A 19,802-nucleotide genomic window follows, 5' to 3' on the forward strand; every position below is an offset into this window, starting at 1 on the left:
GTGATTGGTTGTTAAGAAAGTGCCAGGATTAAAAGACATGTTCCAAGTGTTGGACCAAGTGCTTGTGATTTTATCCAGATATGCAAAGAGTGAAGAGGCTGTTGCTTGCCAATCTGAGGGATGACAGATGTAATGGCAGAGGGTGGAGTCATCATCAAAGAGATAAACAGGATTTGCCAGTGAGTCGGAGAGATCATTGATGAAAACCAGAAAAAGAACAGGGCCCAGAACACTGCCTTGAGGAACTCCAGCCAGGACAGGAAGAGGGGATGAGAGAATTCCATTGAGGGCCACACACTGACTACGACAGCAGAGGAGACTGCAATCCATGAGTGGAGAATGCCTTGGATACCAAAGGAAGAGAGTTTGGTGAGCAGGGCGGGGTGCCACACTGTATCGAAAGCACATGATATGTCCAGGGAGATGGCGCTGATGTTATGCCTGACATTGAGGACCTCCATCCATTGTTGGGAAAGTAGGAGCAGCAAGTCCAGGGTAGAGTGACCAAGTCTGAATCCAAATTGATGATAGGAAATCAGGCCATTGGAGAAGAGGAAGGATTTAATGTCAGAAGCGATGATGGATTCCATAACCTTGCTGATGATTGGGAGAAGGCTGATTGGTCTGACGTTGCAAGGATCTGTTTTTGCAACTTTTTTATGCAGAACAGTGATGTTAGCTGATTTCCAAGCAGATGGTAGATGACCTTGATTAAATGAGAGGGTGAATAGAACAGAGAGAGAGTGAGCAAGAGCAGCAGAGCAGGTTTCTTGGAGATGTGGGCTGATGCCGTCTGGAATGGTTGCAGAATCAAGAGTTGTGGTTTGGCAGCAAGCTCTCCACCTTGTCATGAGGAAAGGACACAGTCCAGGAACAGCTGGGTGCAACTGGGTAAGGTGGATGCAGAAAGCGATGGGTTTGGGACACATTATTGAGAAGGAAACAGAGTTTAGGCATTCAGACATTTCACGTGCAGTGTCAGCTGTGCTGCCATTTGAGGTAAGGGAGGGGATGGAGGGGGAACATACACCAGAAACACTTAACTAGACACCTCCAGGATTTGAAAGAGGAAGACAGATTTGAGAGTTCAGACTTGAGATTAGAAGGATGTCATTTCCTGGCTCTCCTTAGGGTAGACACATTTGTTCTGAGCTTTGTGGAAGAAACTGAGATTGCCTTCAGTTGGCTTTGCCTTCTATGAGGCGATGGCAAGTTGTTTCAGGACAATTGCCTCACCACAAGCTTCAATGTACCATGTGTGGGAGGAAGGGCATGACAACTGCACAAGAGATGGGATAAATCTTTGCATGAGAGAGAGCAAATTTCTTTCAAAGAATTCCCAAGATGGGTTGATGTCGGAGAAAGTAGAGATGGGAGACCAGTCTCGAAGTTTGATGGCTGCTTGAAGTCCCTGCCAGTCGTCATGAGTGAAATGTCCCAAGGCAGTGCTTTGGGCCCAGTCCTATCCCTAATCTTTATCAATGATCTCTCTGGCTCTGAAAAATCTTCTATCTCTGACATGACTCCACCCTCTGCCTTTACATCCCTCACCCTTCAGATAGGCAGAAACATCTTCCCTTTCTGTAGACCTTGATACAATAACAAGCTGGTGAAACATTTGGAATAAGTCTTTCAATCCTCATAAATCTCTCTCATTCTGTCTCTCCAAAAAAAAAATATATATATATATATAGTGAGCCCTCTCATCTACTTCCTCCATCATCCATTTGAAGAAGATCAGTCACTCAAACTCTTCGAACTCACAATCAGCCATGATATTTCTTAGACAAACACATACTTAAGTTGGCCTCCAAAGCCAGTCGCCGATTGGGCATCCTCTGTCGTGCAAAGTCTTGCCTTGGCACACGTGAACTCCTATCCAACCTTCAAGGCCTTCATCCATAGCTTGAAAGAGTATTGCTCTCCTCTTTGGAATGGCACCACTGCCTCACGCTTTGCTTAGCTTGACGTCATAGAAACGAAGACCATCAAAATAATTGTATTCTCCCACATCCTACGATGAAGCGAAGTCTCTTGGCCGATCAGCTTCACATCGAAGACAGGTAGGTGGTCACTCTGTCTTTTACTTCCTCCTTTTTGGTCTTGCACCCTCTGCCCTTTCAATGATCTGTTTTTCTCTCCCCCCCTCCCCCCAAACTCCCCAGGGTTCTTTTAAGCACACATGGTCTACCAGCAACCCCCATTTGGTGAAACTCCCTAAACGCACTCACGCTCACCTCCACTCATCGTTTTTTCCAGAACCAACTTCCTCAGTCTCTTCAATCTCATTCTTCCCTCCACGGCTTCAAGACAGATGTTAACCACCATCTCAGGTCACCCCCCCCACTCCACTTCTGTGATTAAGAGCTTGAGGCTGTCACTATTTCTCCAAAACTCCCTCAATTGTATCCTTCAACCTTGCTGTTGGTGTGACTACTCCCCCCCTCAATTTATGCTGTTCTTTTCCTTCTGTGACGTTCTGACCCGTTCTGTGTTCTGGCTCCTACATGAGCCTTGACACTGTACATACAAATAAATTAAATGCCCTAACAATGTGTGTGCCCAGAATTTCTTCTACAACAGGCTAAGTTCTCTTCTTCACAAGTCCATCTCATCACACATTCAGCGTGTGTGGTGAAGCGGTGAAACCGTCACAAGAAAAATCACATCCTCCTCCTGGAGGGAAATCCAACTGATGATAATCCACAGTCGCTCAGAATTATTATGCATTTGGCCTATCGAAGATCCAGGGCCCAACATCAGTCTCACTTGAGATCAAAATTCTCCAGCCTCTCACCCCCTCCAAGGTCTGGAGATGGTCAGGTTTGCCTCTAGCCACATTACCCTTCCATTCATTCAAGAATGGAGCCATGCTAGACACTGCTCATAAAAAAAACAGGGTTCCTGAATTCCACATTCACTCAAAAGGCGAAGGTCTCAAGTCTGTCCATTTATACGCTCACCCTTTCTTCTCACACAGAATGTTCCCTAAAGCATGTGAACTTCTCCCCCACCATAATGGATAGGTTTCTTACCTTGTTCAACACATCTGCTGGTACAGGTCCTGTCAGAATAAGTGTTCTAATACACAGGAACTTTGCTTTAGTCCCATCATACCCTCTGCCTTTCACAGTGAAGTTACACAGTGTCTTTCACCTCCAACTTGGAAAATTGCAAACATCACTCCTATCCATAACAAAGGTTCAAAAATGGATCCCCTCAACTACAAACCCATCCATCTTCTCCAAATCAAAAGCAAAAGTAATGGAGTCAATAATTGTGGCTGACCTAAGGCACTTTCTTTTCCATCTCACTAATCTCTGAAAACTTGGTTGGCTTCAGAACTGGCCATTCCACCTTGAATATGTTCCTCCTGAAACAGCAATGAATGGATGACCTGGACCACAAGCAAGACATTAAGGCAGCTCTGGATATGCTTCTCGCACCTCAATATAATGCTTCTAAGCATCGATTCTTGATTCCCAAGTCAACCAACTCTCCATTTTATACAAGCTTCCATTTGGCCTTGCTCATCTTACCCTTCTTACCCAAAATCTGTCCTCCCTTCACCATCCCGGGTTGCACAAGTCCCTGAAGAAACCCTTATCGACTCACCCTCCCCAAATCCAGGCTAGTTATCTACATGCAATTATTCATCTCCTTATTTTTCCAATTATGGAATAGTGTCTCTTTCAGTTGTCTCATCCTCCTCAATTCAACCTTTCAAATGGATTGGCAATCATTACCTCCACCATCAAAGGTGGACGGATGTTATCTTTTTCACTGCTGTCTGTGAGCAGGATTAGATGTCTCAAAAAGTTGAGGACAGATTTCGACGAAATCTGGTGGACAGGTTGGATGTGTGAAAAGGACAAATTTATTCGATTTTGGTGAAGATCCAGAGGCGGATCCGAAATTTTTTAAAGTAATGCTTCACCATTGAGAGATGGGGCCAAAAACGATACACTTTCAAAATATCTCCTCGCATATTTCAAAAAGTGATGGATGGACTATGTTCCTCCTGAAGTATTTATGACAAAATCTTGGTAGACGATTTGGTTTGGTGACAAGAACAAGCTGAATCGATTTTGGTTCCGGTCTGGATGTAGATCCGGTCAATCAGTGGGATACAAAACATAAACTGTTCAGCCTGGCAGAGATACGCGTTCTACCAAGTGCCGTTCTAGTTACCTCATAGGTTCACCTATGTACATTGCACATCCACAATGTCTTCAATAGAAGCTGATTCTTTCCCATGCTTAGCTCACCTGGACCTTAGCCCGGTGAGCTTATGCGATCGTGCAGTGTCGGTAGGCGAGTGAGTGAGTCAGCAAACACTTCAGTCACTATCGCTTAAACCAAACACACGATTTTGAAACTTTGCCACAAGCTTCATATCTGATGCCTATCGAAAGGGTATTGACCGCATCAAAATGTGGTCTATGGCAGTGGTTGATCGCCCCCCCCCCCAAATAAGTATTTGCTCTCTTCTCCGAAACTACACATTTTCAATGAAACTTGATCACAACCTTCATCACCCGTAATGTACCAAAGTTTTGTCACGACATTAAAAAGAATATAATAACAATAATAATAATAATAATAATAATAATCAGGGTCCAACGGGGTCTGCGGGGGGTTTGAGTGATTGTTGTTCATGATCCACAGTCCGATGTATGTGTGTGTGTGTGTGTATATGTGTATATATATGTGTATATATATATATATATATATATATATATATATATATATATATATATATATATATATATATATATATATATATATATATATATATATGACACTACAGGTCAAAAGTTTAAGAACACCCCCATTTTTCCAGTTTTTACTGAAATTTAAGCAGTTTCATGTTTCAATGTACTGTACTCTGAAATTAAAGCATAGAACAAATAAACAATTGCAGATAAAAAAATAAATCATGGAATCGTTTTGTTGAACAAAATTTAATCTAAATTTTTGACTCATCAAAGTAGCCACCTTTTGCAGATATAACAGCCAAACATACTCGGCATTCTTTCTACAATGAAAATCAAATATTGTTCAGAAAGTTCTTCCCAACACTGTTGCAGAAGTACCCACAAATGTGTTGCACTTGTAGGTTGCTTTGCTTTCACCCTTCTGTACAATTCATCGCAAACCAGCTCAATGGGGTTTAAGTCTTGAGACTGTGCTGACCATTCCATGATTTGAAGCCAACCGTCTCGTTCTTTTCTTCTAAGGTAGTTCTCACATAGCCTGGAGGTATGTTTTGGGTCATTATCTTGCTGTAGGATGAACCCCTGACCAACTAGGCATAGACCAGAGGGTATTGCATGGCACTGCAAAATGCTGTGGTCGCACTTTTGGTTCAGGGTGCCAGCCACTCTGTGCAAATCGCAGACTCTGGATCCAGCAAAAGAGCCCCAGATCATCACGCTTCTTCCTCAATGTTTGACAGCTGGTATCACACACTGAGGAACCATCCTTTCGCCTACTCGACGGCGTACAAAAACCCAGCGTGATGAACCGAAGATTTCAAATTTTGATTCATCGGTCCATAAGACCTTCTTCCAGTTTTCAGTAGTCCACTGGCGGTGCTTCATGGCCAGGCAAGCCTCTTGTTCTTATTTTGCCATCTCAGCAATGGCTTTCTTACTGCCACTCGACTTGTCAAACCTGCAGCTCGGTCTTCTCTTCACAGTTGAAACTGAGACTTCTTTACTTCGACCAGTGCTAAGCTGTGCTTGAAGCTGCTGTCCTGTGAGCCGTCTATCACGCAAGCTGTTAACTCTCAGAAGCTTGTCTTCCGATTGTGTTGCGTCTTTGGGTCTGCCAGACCTCTTCCTGTCAGAGTTTCCTCCAGTTTCCAAGTGCCTTTTGATGATGTAGGAAACTGTACTCACTGACACCTTGGCCTCTTTTGCAATTTTTCTAAAGGAAAGACCTACACTTTTAAGGGTTATAATGATCTGTCTTGTCTTCCTTTGTTAATTGTCTTTTTCTCACCATTATGATTGCAATATACTACTTCCTGCAATGCAATATTGTCCAAATAATGCTGCAGAGGGTGGAGCAACACAGACTCTTCCAACACTGCTTTTGCACAGAGGGTTTGTAACTAATCAACAGAAGTTGAGACACCTGTAGGAAATGTTTGCATCAACTTTCAAGGCGTAATTTACTTCCATTGCTGAAGAACGGCTGCAGTTGCTCACCCACTACTAGTTCCCTCAAAAGGACCTTTTTTAACAACTCTGAAATTTACATTATTTTTCAGTTTCTGGTAACCTAAATTTGTTTTTTTAAACCTCTGACAGTTTACCGCTTCGCTGTGAACCATTTTAGGTTATTCACTGGACTTGAACGGCTTCAATTTAAGTAACAACTGGAAAAATGGGGGTGTTCTAAAACTTTTGACTGATTGTGTATATATTGTTGTGGTTACCAGATTCGCAAACCACCATTCAGGTCCCTTAGGTGAGGTATCTCGGTAAGTGCATGTGTAGTTAGGCCCAAACCCGTTGTCTAGTGGGAATACATGTCATTTATACGTGCTGCGACTCTTCAGGATAGCCGTTTTTCTTTTACTATCTTTATTTTGGACCATCCGCCATGATTACCATCACAACCACAACAGCAACCACCAACCACAACGCCGCTTCACCACAACCGCCATGACCTTTACCGTCACAACTCGCCACCATCGCATCACCGTCATCTCGCGCCACTCATGGGCACCGATGCTGGACTCGTGTAGGGCGCACGTTGAACAGCGTGTACAAAATCACGGATTTTCTGCTTCAAAAACGGATCAAAAACGACACACGCCCACTTTTTTGCCGTCCAATCGGTGAGCGAGGGGCGATTTGGCCCCGCCCCCAGGGCGATCGATATATGCAAATTTGTGGATCAAAAAGCCTTCACGCCCACTTTTTCTCGGGCCAATGGGGAGCGAGGTGAAAGGTCAAAGGGAGGGGGTCAAAGGCGAAGTTACGGGGGGATAAAAGGACGGTGTTCGTCAGTCAGAACGAGTCAGAAGAGAGAGTCGCAAACGAGAACGAGAAGGAGTCGGAACGGAGGGGACGAGTGTGGAAGACTGGAGCCCGAAGCCTGCAGTGGCTGGAGAAGCTGAAGAGAGTCGGACGAGGGGGTGCTCGCGTCGGTGCCAGGAGCTGCACGCCCGAGGGGGGCCGGCAGCGCGACCTGGCCGAGGTGGAGACGCACACCAGGGATAATAAAGATCCTCTATACCCCGAGCATCAGCAACCCCCTCCTGTTTCCCCCCGCGCTGAGATAGTGCGACCAAGGGGGCCCCGTTCCCACCCCCTGCCAGGCACTGTCCACGAGGCCCGCGGGTTGCGGGGCCATCGCCGCTCCGCGTCTCATCACCAGACGGGTAGGCCCGACCCGGTCTCGGCCTCAGGCCGCCTCATTCTTGAGGTATTTCTTTTCCTTGGTTTTGGGTATGTGTTGTCGGCGCCGTCTGTGAAGTAGAATTGTATAAGTGTTGCCGTGTGCTCGGTAGTCGGTATTAGCTCTGCACTGTGTTTTCACTTTTATGTTTGCTTTTTGTGTAAATGGAATTGTGTTTTCTTTTTTTGTGTGCATTTGGTGGAATTGTATTTGTGTGCTTCCCGTGTGCCGAGAATAAATGTGCTTTATTGTTGAACTGTTCTCCCGCTTCGCTTCGTCTTTTCCCCCATTGAATCCCCATCTTGCTTCACGTAAAGGGTTGGTCGTGGGCTGAATACGCCCGATAATTAATCGAACCGTCGAGGTCGACGATAACACCGCTCGGTTATTCTGATAGTACGGAACGGGTCGCTTAAGTGGCCCGTGTCCGAAGTCGACCTGCGGCGAGGTGCGATCGCCCGGTCTACCCTCCGCGTGGGTACTTAGGTAGTTCGAATTTGGCGAGCAACCCTATCCCACGCGGGGGCTGATTGGCTCGATCGCGGTGAGACCGAAAGGTCCACCCGTGACTGGTTCCCGGCGTTAGTCCGAGAGGGTCACGACGGGATTGTCCGTCCGGTGGGCGACGTGCCGCGATTCGAGTTACGTGGCCGTTCGCACGCCGGCGGGCGCGAAAACCGCAACAATATATATATATATATATACACAAAGTTGATGCGTGTGGAAGAGCTACATCATAGAACAGAACAGGAATACAGTAATCCCCCGCTATATCGCGGTTCACCTATCGCACCCCCGGTTCATCGCGGGTTTTCCCTTGGAACCTAACTAATTTTTTCTGCGGATTCCCCCGGTAATAATATATAAAATATAAATTATTTAAGCAATAAATTATAACGCGTGGTGCTCGACCAGTCACACAACGCACGAGACAAAGTTTCGCTTGTGAACTTCGAATATTTTCTACGTTTTTTCTCCAAGCCCCACGATGCCACCCAAACGCCCTGCACTTTCTTAGGCTTCTGGCAAGGAACCGAAGCGCCAGAGGAAGGTCCTGACGCTCCAGGAGAAGGTTAAGGTGCTAGATATGCTTCGGGAAGGAAAAAGGTTTGCCGCAGTTGGACGATCACTGCCAAACCGACCAGACCAGACAAGTCGATCTCCAGCACCTCAAACCCGATCACTGCCAAACCGACTAGACCAGACGAGTCGATCTCCGGCACCTCGAACCCTATTACTGCCAAGCCGACCAGACCAGACGAGTCGATCTCCGGCACCTCGAACCCGATCACTGCCAAGCCGACCAGACGAGTTGATTTTTTGGGGAGGCATCCATTCATCGCAGATTTTCACTTGTCGTGGGGGGGGGGGGAGGTTGGAACGTAACCCCCACGATAAACGGGTTATGACTGTACTACAATACAGTGGAAAGTGGCGAAAACACATTAACATCAAGGTGGAAGGATATAACAGTGACGCTTGGAAGAAGAAATGGTGATAGAAAGAATGATAGAATGAGGAGCTCAGGTGGAGGAGGACACATACAAATGCAGGAAGAACGCTGTTGAAAGTAAAGGAGGGGAATACAGGGAATTAAACAGCAACAAAACAAACAATTTTTTTTAAAAAACAACTGAAATGTGGGGGGAGGGGGAGGGGGAGGGGGAACGCACAATAACATGGAAAGGAAGGGTTGGGCTGGAGAGGGTTAATGTGGATATAAATGATCATGAAAAAAGATAGAAAGTGACCTGAAGAGAAGGTGAATAGCCATCTTGAAACTCGAGAAGAAGGAATGAGATTTAACCGACTCTGGACGTTTGTTCCACAGATGAGAGAAAGGAGGAACAAAGTGGAGGTGAGGAGTGAGAATGGATTTTGTGAGTTGCACCAGAAGTGAGTTACCAGCAGAATGGAGAAACTTGAGGGAAAAGGGGAGTCGGGGACAGGTGGGGGGAGGGGGGAGACCAAAATGTTTGAGGTTTGCCTGAACTTATTCAAGAGGATTGTAAAAGGAAGTGGATTGGAGGATTCACCAGATGGTTTTGAGAGAGACACAATGAGAATGTGAGATTTCTTAGGATTGAAAGACATATTCCAAGTGTTTGACCAGCTTTTGATTTGACCAAGGTCTGCAGAGAGGGAAGAGGCTGCTGCCTACGTATCTGACGAATGAAACAGCAGAGCATAGAGTCACCAGCAAAAAAGAAGGGGGGGTTTCCAGAGAATCAGAAAGATGTTGATGAAGATGAGGAAGAGGGCTTGACCCGCACCACTGCCTTAGGTCACTCCAGCCATGACTGGGAGATGACAAGATCCCAATGATAGCCATACGCTGACCTGGCCATTCCTCTCAAAGTCTTCGTTACTTACTTCGGTGCTATTCCTCCTTTCCTCCTTGTGTATGTTCAACATCTCCCCCTCCCCATATCCCATGCAAGTCTACAAACCTGGTCGCTTTGTCGTTTAGCTCTTTTACGATCCTAGATCCTTTTATTAAAAAAGTCTTGATGCTTGTGCATTTTTTGCTTTCAAACAGTCATTGCCTATAGATACATGTGTGTGCTACAGATACAAATTCCTTTTCATCTCCTTATCCACATTCAATCCAAAAAATTAACTTTGGGTTTTCCAATGGTGTTCAAAAGTACATTGCACAGTATTATGAAACACAACATTAAGTAGTAACCACATCAAAAAATCAAATCAAAGAGATTTATTTACCGACGGAGAATTGTGTGCGATGCAAATCACTTGGATCTATCCTGGATTGCATGAAGGTACTTACCATCCCTGCTTACCTACCATATGGAGAACACTAAAATTAGACGACTCACATCAAAATAAAGGGGACAGCGAGGTATAGATGATTGCAATGATAAAGGAGGTGATATGTGCAAAGCCGTGGCCAGGACATACCCGAACAGCACCACCCATGAACCGTGCCTCCAGGAGCTCCTGCCTGCGGGGATCCAGGCTGTGGAGCTCCTCCATGCCTCCTGCACGAAATGGACACCTTTAACGTCATGCCTGGCACGGAATGCCATTACACATCATTACTACAATACCTCATTCAACAAAGTCTTTGAATAACATGACGATTTTAAACTCTAATGAAATATTTTGAGTTTAAATTGCAACTTGACCTGTTCGGCCATCACATCTGGACATTTGCACACAATTCTGTGACCCCCGTCGTTTAACAAATGGGATTTCAATTTGTGTAATAAACAGTTTTAGGGGGTTGTGGGGGAAGTTGTTTTCCTCATTGGTGCTAGTTGCAAAGTATCCGGTTGCCAGTGTATCATGTGACGAATGATCTTGTGGCACCTTAAATCTTGTTTGCCCAAGTACAGCTCTATCCTTTCATTGATAAGTTTACCCTTTATTGGATAGTCAGGCACCACAAATCAGCAGCCACAGAGTTTAAAGTTAACACAACCTATCTATAATAAATGCCAAAAAGCCCAGTGGCACATTGTACATGACTTGGGAATTGGAGACGAATGTAGAGTGAACAAGGTAAAGAAAGCCTAGTACGAGGTGGAAACTTCCACACTTGCCACGCATGGTTGCACATGATGGCAGCGACAATAGTTGACAAATTACGGCTTCAGAAAGGAAGGGAAATTTACTTGCACAAAAACAATTGTACAGGATTATCAGTCGAACAATCAAGGTTGTTCAGTTGCACTGGAAAACAGGGGGAAATAAATAAATAAAACAAATGCAATTGGCCATGTATGACACGTGCCAATATTGTGAAAAATGCTGGCAGGTAAAGCCACCGATAGAGGAAAATAAATTAATAAATAAAAAATAAGAACCCGCCACAGGCACGAAGTCAGCCCAAAATGCCGAGCTCCATTACATCAGCGTCAACAACAACAACAAAAAAAAAACGGCTGCCGTATCAAATTGAAGAAACAAACAGGCAAAGTAAAGACTGGCACCAATGAGTGGAAAATACAATTAGGCCGTTAAATAATAATACCAATCCAAGCGATGTACATCTCGAAAGAAATCAAATCCCCAAGCTGGTTCCAGATATTTCGCAGTGTTCAAAACTGCTCCTTCATTGCCCGTTCCAAGAAAATGTTGTTAACCGAAGGGCAGGCCACGGGCCAGCTTACGCCACATAGAGAGAGGGTGAAGCCTTAATAAGCAAACAGTGAGCATTGAGGCAGAGTGAGAGGGGAATAAATAAGTAAATAAATAAATAAATAAATAAATAAATAATTTGCCCTGCCGCAGCGTAACTGGACAGCTGGATGCAGGGTGCCCGAGCCAAGAGCGAACATATTCTACCTTGTCATGCTCTGCGGTGGCATGGAAATTTCCATCACGGCAGGATTCTGTACAGGGGGTGGCGGCGGCAGAGTGTGCGGGGTGTGAGAAAAATTGCACACTTCTGGTGCCCAAAGCACCACACTACACAAGTGCTGCTCCATCGAAAGAGAGCCCACAAAGGTTTCCACTTAGCATCAGTGTTAATGTGTAACAATTCGCTCACGTGCTAACAGGCATTCGCACCGCAGTACGACGCACGCTAAGACTATAAACTGGCTTTTATATTCCATGGACTATTGTCTCGGCAGATCTTCGGTGATTATAAATAATAATAAATGCAGCTACCTTTGTTTCAAATTACAAAACCTGTCCTCATTGATGGTGTTTTGTAACTACGTATCGTTGCCTAACTACGAGAGAATCGTCGCCCAAGGAAATAAATAAATAAATAAATAAATAAACCATTTCTGTTGCAATGCACCAGGCAGGTAGATGGTCGCCGGGATGAAGGGAGGGTGATTGGGAAGTGCGGAGAGGTTATGTGACAGAGGATAAAAGAACAAGGGCAAATGCAAACACACGACAATCGCATCGTTAACAAGGTTCCCGAATGACCACGGTGTCCACACTGTCAGACACGTACAACATGACAAATGAGAATCTCTTTAAAGCCGGACAAGATGTTTTGCGTACACGCTCGGATTCTCTGATGCCATCCCATCCGTAATCTTGGAACAGCGCAGTCGGTTGACGTCAGACGAGGGGGCTCAAATTTCAAACTACTTGTAGTGTTTTCGGTGTCCGGGTTCACTTTTTTTGGCAACGGCCTTAGAATGACACTCATTCCACGAATAATTCGAGCAAACGATGTGCACTGCACATTCTATGAGCGGTGGAACAATTTTTTTTAAGTAATCAGAAAACAAATTATGGCGCAGATACATCAAGTGAGAGTGGGGATGAGTGTTCTCAATATCCATCTTGTGAACGCACGCATTATCTCAAGATTATCAACACGACCGAGTGACATCACTGCAAGGTACAAATGGAACTTTGTTTGATTCAGTGCAGTGGGTAGATAAAATTGTCTGTTTCTATCGAGTGCAGCCTGTGGCTACTGGTTGCATCATTTGTTGGGACGCGGCTGTGCCGCTGATGCAGTGTCCCCCTTACCAGTACACTGGTGCTCATTTTGCCGACCTCGGAAGGATGACAGGCTGAGTCAACTTTCTGGTGTATTTAATTCAGCGGACAACGGGGCTTGAACTCAGGACCCTAGGATCCCAAGCCACCACCCTAACCACTAAACCAACACCAGGCTTGATAACATTGTACAACAGATAGATAAAAATCCAAATAAATAAATAAATAAATAATACAGTTCTAGAGAAACAGAATTACTGGGGTTTTTTAGGGGGGTGGGGGTGGGTGATGTGCCATAAACACTGCAGACGCCAAGGGTGTTTGCCCCCATCAGAGTCGTGCCTCCACCTTTCCAAACCGACCTCGTGCCAAATGCAAGACACGGCATCGAAGTTGGACATATTACACAATGTTGCAAACATCCGTGCGCCATTTTAACCCTCCAAATCAGTTCGCAGAATCGTTATTTATTTTCAGAAAGGAGCACACAGCAGGAAGCTGCACATTTACAATGGCAGTGCAGTGGACGTTGTCCAGAATTTCGGGGCAGTTCAGTTTTAAGGGCTGTCGTGGTCAGCAATCGAAGGTTTGGGGGGGTGGGGGGCAAGTGGGGGGTTCTTTGCTTTCTTTTTCCACTTTCCTTCCAAATTGGACAAAAAAAATTGTTTTTTTGACGATTGCATGCACAGCAGCCCACCAACACACTCGTATTAATTAAGTGTAACAAAAAAAAAATAGAGAAAGAGAATAAGACAATCAGCTGATTGGGTAGAAGGTTTAAAGAAAAGTTTGGAAGTTCAACTGCAGAGTTTCCTGAAAGTTCGCCCCGATGAACATGACGTCTACAAACCCTGATACATAGGGAGGGGTTGCAGCAAGCAACATCACGGGATTGCCAACTCTTCGGATATTTCAATTTAAATCAAAGAAAGGCTCGTCGTACCACCAAGTCCACACGAAGCCCATGAAGCACCGACGCACAAAAATTTACAGGTGCCACCGATGACGACCTAGATGCCCGGAACGGAACGTTGGACGAATTAGGCAAAGACAAACCAGGATCCGGAGAGGCAGCCATCGAGAGCACAAGCTTGGTGCTTCCTAAAACGTTGCAGTCGACGAGCCGATGATCAGGTCACCCCCAGCCGTGGACTCTTGGCGAGTTTCGGGTCTCCCGGCGTAAGGGGAAACGTGGACGAAGTAGCAGTTTAATCATATTAAACGGGCCTTTAAATATGGCCCCCCTACCAAGAGAGGCCGCGAAGGACACATCCAATTACTTCAGCTCACTTCATTCACACACTCTCTCTCTCTCTCTCTCCCTCTCGATCGTTCCCCTCCCTGATCGTTCCTCGGAGACTCGTCTCTCCACCCGGATTAGGACCACGAAGTTCGACTAAACTCTTGAGTACGAGCCTCAATCCTAGCAAGGCCTCAGCGGCCTGTCGCTCCCGCAGCGATTCTCAATGAAAAATGTTAATTTTCCATCAGATCCATTTCCTCCTCCTCACGAAAAGGTCACGACAATGAGAGGAAATGGAATCGCGATTCCGATCCACGAGGATCCCTGGTCTCGTTTCAAACGCACTAACTTGGAGCGAAGTTAGGTGAACATGTCCGACATGCTTTCCGTGCTCCGGGAATCGCTCGTGTCTCTCGATGGTCTCGCTCTCGGGGGGAGGGGAAGGGGGGGCGTCCTCTAATTAGCGACCAATTTGGTGCCGAAGACTGCGGCCTAAACAAAAAAAAACTCCTTCGTAGTAACCACAAAACACGGCGACACGGCACCTGGGGTCGGCACCGAGCGTGACACATATAATGGTAACGGCATTATACGAATGATAGTTATAGCATTGTGACAGGACAGGAACGATCCGGAGCACAAATCCTCACCGACGTCGAGCCTTTTCTCAACGGCCGAGGAGCATCTGGGATTCATGCGTCGGTAACGAGCTCGCCTGGTCGCTCATGCCGGGGTAGGGCGCACCGTCGCCGGACCGGCAGCTCAGGAAACACCGTAGGCTCCACCGGGAGCCCGCGGGGCCTAGTAGGCCGCGGCGGCCTCCCCCGTAAACTTTACAAGTGGCCGAGAGGCTGCCCCATGGCTGCTGGGGCCTCGCCCTCTGTCAGGCTCCACTTGGCGCTTTCCCTCCTCCCAGCCTCGTCCTGGTCTGCGTTCTCTTCCTTTCCTCGTTCCTGTCTCTCTCTCCCTCTCTCTCAATATATTTTTCGCCCGCTCTCCTCTTTTACCTCTCGCCCTCCTCTTCCTCCTCAATCTCCCGAGATGATGTCCCCCCTGTCCCTCCGGCACCCCCACCTATAGCGCTCGCTTGCTCTTTTCCCCGGACCCTCTATGTGTCTCGGTTCATCGTCAGGATCGCAGGGTTCTCGAGAGGTTCAGGGGTTCGCGACCGACGCCAATGTTCAGGTTGAAGCGGCTTTGCAACGATGGGGTTCATGGAACCGACCTGCGGTTCGCCTTTAGGGCCAGTCGTGCTCGGTAGTCGCGTGGGACCGTCACGGAACTCGGTCTCCAGAGGTTATGGTTACAAAATCATCGGCGCCAAATGGCGAATCGGTCGGACGTTTCATGTGCTCTTTGAAACGTTAACCGCGATCGACGGCGTGGTGTGCGAGGTTCGACCCGACCATCGATCGGAAGACCTGCGGCGACGGTGGTGGTGGTTGCGGTGGAGGTTGTGCGTGCGAAACACCGGTCCGTTGGTCGGCGCAGCACCTGATGATCCCCTCCCTCCTATGAGCCGATCCGTGCCCGCGCAGCCTCCACGTGGCGCTCCTCCACGGACCGACGGTGCACCTTCCCTGGCTCGAGGTCTATCGATCCATCCGTCCGTGCACGGAGTACGTGCGTCTCCAACCCGGGGTCTTCAATGCACGCACACTCGTGTTCACACACACTTTTACACCGATTCAAACGTTCATCGCAATTACTTTCAACCGTAATGATGCTCGGGGGGGGGGGTGTAAACCGCAACCACGGTGCGGTTAGAAAAATAAATAAATAACCACAGCAGCAAGACAAACCACCGTGACCTCAATGTGTCACCACCGGGAGGTGTTTGAGCTTTTGTTTAATTATCCTCGTAATTCGCTGATTAATGCTGTTGAACCTTAATCGAGCGATTAATTCAATTTCGTTAACAAACACAATTATTCCAGTTGAAAGGTCAACGAAAGCGACTGTATTCAACAAACGATGGGTGATGTAATTACTGATTTACCAAATGCGGTTGTTGGGGATTGTCTGGAGTACAGTGCAGTACATATTGTATCTAAAACGTTCTACTACTACTACTTATTTAACCACCCCATTATTCCACCCGAATAGGGTCAGTGGGAGAAAGTTTGTCATCCAAGTCTTTCACGAATCGGCTGGCCATATCTGGCGTTCGACTGAACTTGTTCAGGATGCCGGAGAGAACTCGCCTACTCTTCGTGAGGGACGCACCGTGGGATCTTTCAAGTCCACTGACGAGTGCTGAACCGTTGCACCTCATCACCACCCTCTTTCCCGAGCATGCTCCTCAATGCAATGCCATTCCCAACACGCTCCCCCATGTGCACCAAAGCGCTTTCGAACACACCCTTCCCTCTCCACGCTCTCTGATGCACACCAAAACACCGTGCGATTTAACGAGTGCTCGCCAGGTGACAAAGTTTACAGAAATTAAATCATCGTTACAATGATGAGAAAATTTAATTTATTAAAATTGCTTCTTTTTTCGAGAAGGTACATCACAGTATTGCCTTTCGACTCATCGAGGAGCCTGTGCATATCTTGCATGCAGGACAAGGACGTTGAGAGACGATGGACGAATCAACAGTTGCATGAGATTCCAAATTGGAATCACAGCACGTCCTATGATGTATGATCTGGCCAGCCGATTCGTGAAAGACTTGGATACACTCAGATGGAAATGCCAGACAAGCCAATCCGTTTGGAAATAACGGTGATGTCTGCAGTTTGGATGGTTGGTGGTTTGAATGTTTGAATCCTGGCCGAGTCCCACTGAAGACTTGAAAATGGAATGTGCTGCTTACTTGCTTGATGCTCAGCAAGTAAGCAACCATAGTTTGGTAATAATAGCACAGCCTAATGGCCTCCTCCTGCGTTGAAGTTCCTTTTTAGAACTCATATCTACGACAATGGATGAGGTGTGTATGTGTGTGTGTTGTGCTTTTGGTGTCGATAAATTACGTACGTCTATTAGTTAATTACGTATTATTGGAATGTACCTTTTGACCATTTAGACTGTTCAGACCCCCTTCGACCTTTTGAAGACCCAGAAAAACATCCAAGACCCTTAAGACCACAAAGACCCCAAAAGACCTCTAATTATTATTATTATCAGCTCCACCACCAAAGGTGAAGGAGATTATGTTTTCACCATCTCTGTCTGTTTGTATACAGGATATCTCAAAAAGTTGTGAACGGATTTGGATGAAACTTGATGGACAGGGTGGGTGTTTGCCAAGGACAAATTGCTTCGATTTTGGTGAAGACCTCGAGTCCCGATCCGAGAATTATTTAGTTTTAAATGTGATTCTTCACCATTGAAAGGGCCAAAAACGATGTCGCATGATATTTCAAAAATGTATTGGGCCCGATATGTTCTCGTGGATCAGGCATTATGTGGTAGAGGTATGCGCCCCACCGAGTGCCCTTCTAGTTATATGAGGGTTGCAAGGCTTCCAGGCTGGGAAACCTATTGTTTTTGTTCAGACTATCAAAAATGCCCAAGGCCATGAAGACCAATGAAAATTTGTCGAATGGACCACCGGGCCCCCTAGTTGTATAAATTGCCAGAGCAAAGGGAAGCTATCGCTATATTAAAACTCGATAATAAAAGGTATGGCTTTTAAAGGCTAATGACTTCACTCTGTGTCTGTAGTATCTTTTCAGCAAATAATTTTGGACACATTTCATGGGGTGACCATTTTTCCCGATGCCATCTCTCCATATGGAATGCCATACCGTATTCCATGGACCATGATACCTCCTATCTTTTAATTGGGTTGGCAGGATGGCTTGGAGCTATGCACACTCGCCTCCAAGCCATCAAACCTGAATTCAAACTTGGAATCCCGACCCAGCAATAAACTTTCATCCTTATGTTTCAGGGGTATTAGGTTATTTATCGATGTGTGTACCGTCCCTCGGATGGACGTTAACCTGGGTGCCCCGTCTTCTAACCTTAGTTGGTGGACAATGAAGATCCCCACGGTGTCCTTCACGAAGAGTCGGTGAGTTATCGCCGGCACCCTGAACAAATTGCTAATTCCTGCCCTAACTACTGCTGGGGAAGAAATGGCAAACCACCCCGTTTAAGTTGTATAACCTTTTCCAAGAAACTTCTTCGGCAGCACCGACGCTCTGAAACAGAGTATGGAACATCAGAATCAAAATCAGAATCCTTGAATCAATCCTACATGTCAACATCGGATCATCTTTTCACTTATCAGTACACTGCTCTCACATCAGCCATTTCGCCGAAATACAATCCAATTGTTTACAGGTATAAAGTCCCACTGAGACTTGAAAATGGCTCATGTATGTTTATTTGTCTGCACTTTTAAAACAGTACTGTGCCTGGCATGTAAGGTCTCGGTCTGTCCTGTGATTAAAACATACGGGTCCTCAAGGGTCATGAAGCTCACCTGGTTCAGAAGCAAGTCAATGACGTCATAAAATATTGAAATTTTGTTCATACACATAATCTGATCACATGATTAGTTGAATGCAAGCCCTCTCGATGCTGATGACAGTGATACATGCTCACAGGTGATGTTTTTACAGGTTACAGGCGATGTTTTTACAGGTTAAACAAGATTTTTTCATACGTTTAACAGGTCATATTTTTACAGGTTAAATAGGTCATGATTTTACAGGATAAGGGCAGGTCAGGTATGGGAGTATACGCCGGAGCAGCGCATTGCTGCGTCTACTTTCTGCCGGTACTCCAGGGGCCTCTGTCTGGCCATCCCCCAGGCAGATACCTGGCCCATCCCCATCCCCTTGAGATGCTGATCAACCTGCTGCAACCACGAGGCACGTGGTCAGCCCATTGGCCTCCACCACTCACGAGGCTCCCTCGCTGAGAGAATCTGGTGAGCAGGATTAGAATCAGCAAAATGAGCCACATGTCCATACAGCCTCAACAGACACTCATGGACTATGCAGGTAACAAATCTCATTTGAGTCCCTCTACTCTCTCAGAAACTGCTCATTGGACACAAAGTCTGACCAGCAATACCCAAGGATTCTCCGAAGAGATCTATCGCCAAACAAATTAAGTCTCTGTCTCAGATCCCTGGTCAGAGTCCAAGTCTCACATTCGAAGAGCAAGACTGAAAACACCAAGCACGTGAAGACTTGGACATTCGTCCTCCTGCACAGGTACCGACAGCACCACAACCCATTATCCAGTAAATCCATGAATTCCCACGCCCGACCAGATGTCTGTTGACCTCTGGCTCACAGCCAGCAGGACATGAATATCACTGCCAAGGTAAGTGAATCTCTCCACGAACTCAACATCCTCGCCACAAACAGGCACAGATAGGAGAGCAGCATCCAAGAGTTCATTGAAAGCTTGGATCTTAGTTTTGACCCTAATCCCAGTGGCTCAGAATCCTCATTCAGCACCTTGAAGGCCCCCAAAAGGATATCCAGAGTCTCCACAAAGATGACTGCATCATCTGCGAAATCAAGTTCAGAGATCTTGACATTCCCAAATGATGCACCGCAGCCTCCCAAGAATTCAGTCATACAAGTGCTGAAAAGTGTAGGTGCCAGGACACACACCTGAAGAACTCCAGTAACAACTGAAAATAAGTCAGGGATTGTAGCACCACATCCCACAGCACTCTCAGAACCAGAGTATAGTTCAGACATCAGATTGCTGAGTTTGGGTGGCACCCCACAAAGACCAAGA

At 46.2% G+C, this 19,802-nt stretch overlaps 1 protein-coding gene across 12 annotated transcripts in view; it reads right to left on the reverse strand.

Moving 5' to 3' along the window:
• Nucleotides 1–15,688, reverse strand: part of LOC147022147 (serine/threonine-protein kinase tousled-like 1) — a 262,868-nt gene extending 247,180 nt beyond the window's left edge. For 2 of the 12 annotated variants that reach the window (XM_085892783.1, XM_085892780.1), the window contains exons 1-2: nt 11,408–11,577; nt 10,333–10,412 (exon numbers count right to left, since the gene is read on the reverse strand). In XM_085892783.1, coding sequence (XP_085748909.1) covers nt 10,333–10,412; nt 11,408–11,426 — 99 coding nt within the window. In that variant the 5' untranslated portion in view covers nt 11,427–11,577. Of the gene's footprint in view, nt 1–10,332; nt 10,444–11,407; nt 11,578–13,902; nt 14,666–14,739 lie in introns of those variants that run through there. The other 10 variants (XM_085892778.1, XM_085892777.1, XM_085892776.1 and 7 more) reach the window with 10 other exon arrangements.
• Between the last annotated feature and the right edge of the window lie 4,114 nt (nt 15,689–19,802).

The sequence above is a fragment of the Eptatretus burgeri genome, chromosome 8 (genome assembly GCF_056783735.1).
Source record: "Eptatretus burgeri isolate ZD-2024b chromosome 8, Ebu_testis_v1, whole genome shotgun sequence".
NCBI classification, from domain to species: Eukaryota; Metazoa; Chordata; class Myxini; order Myxiniformes; family Myxinidae; genus Eptatretus; species Eptatretus burgeri.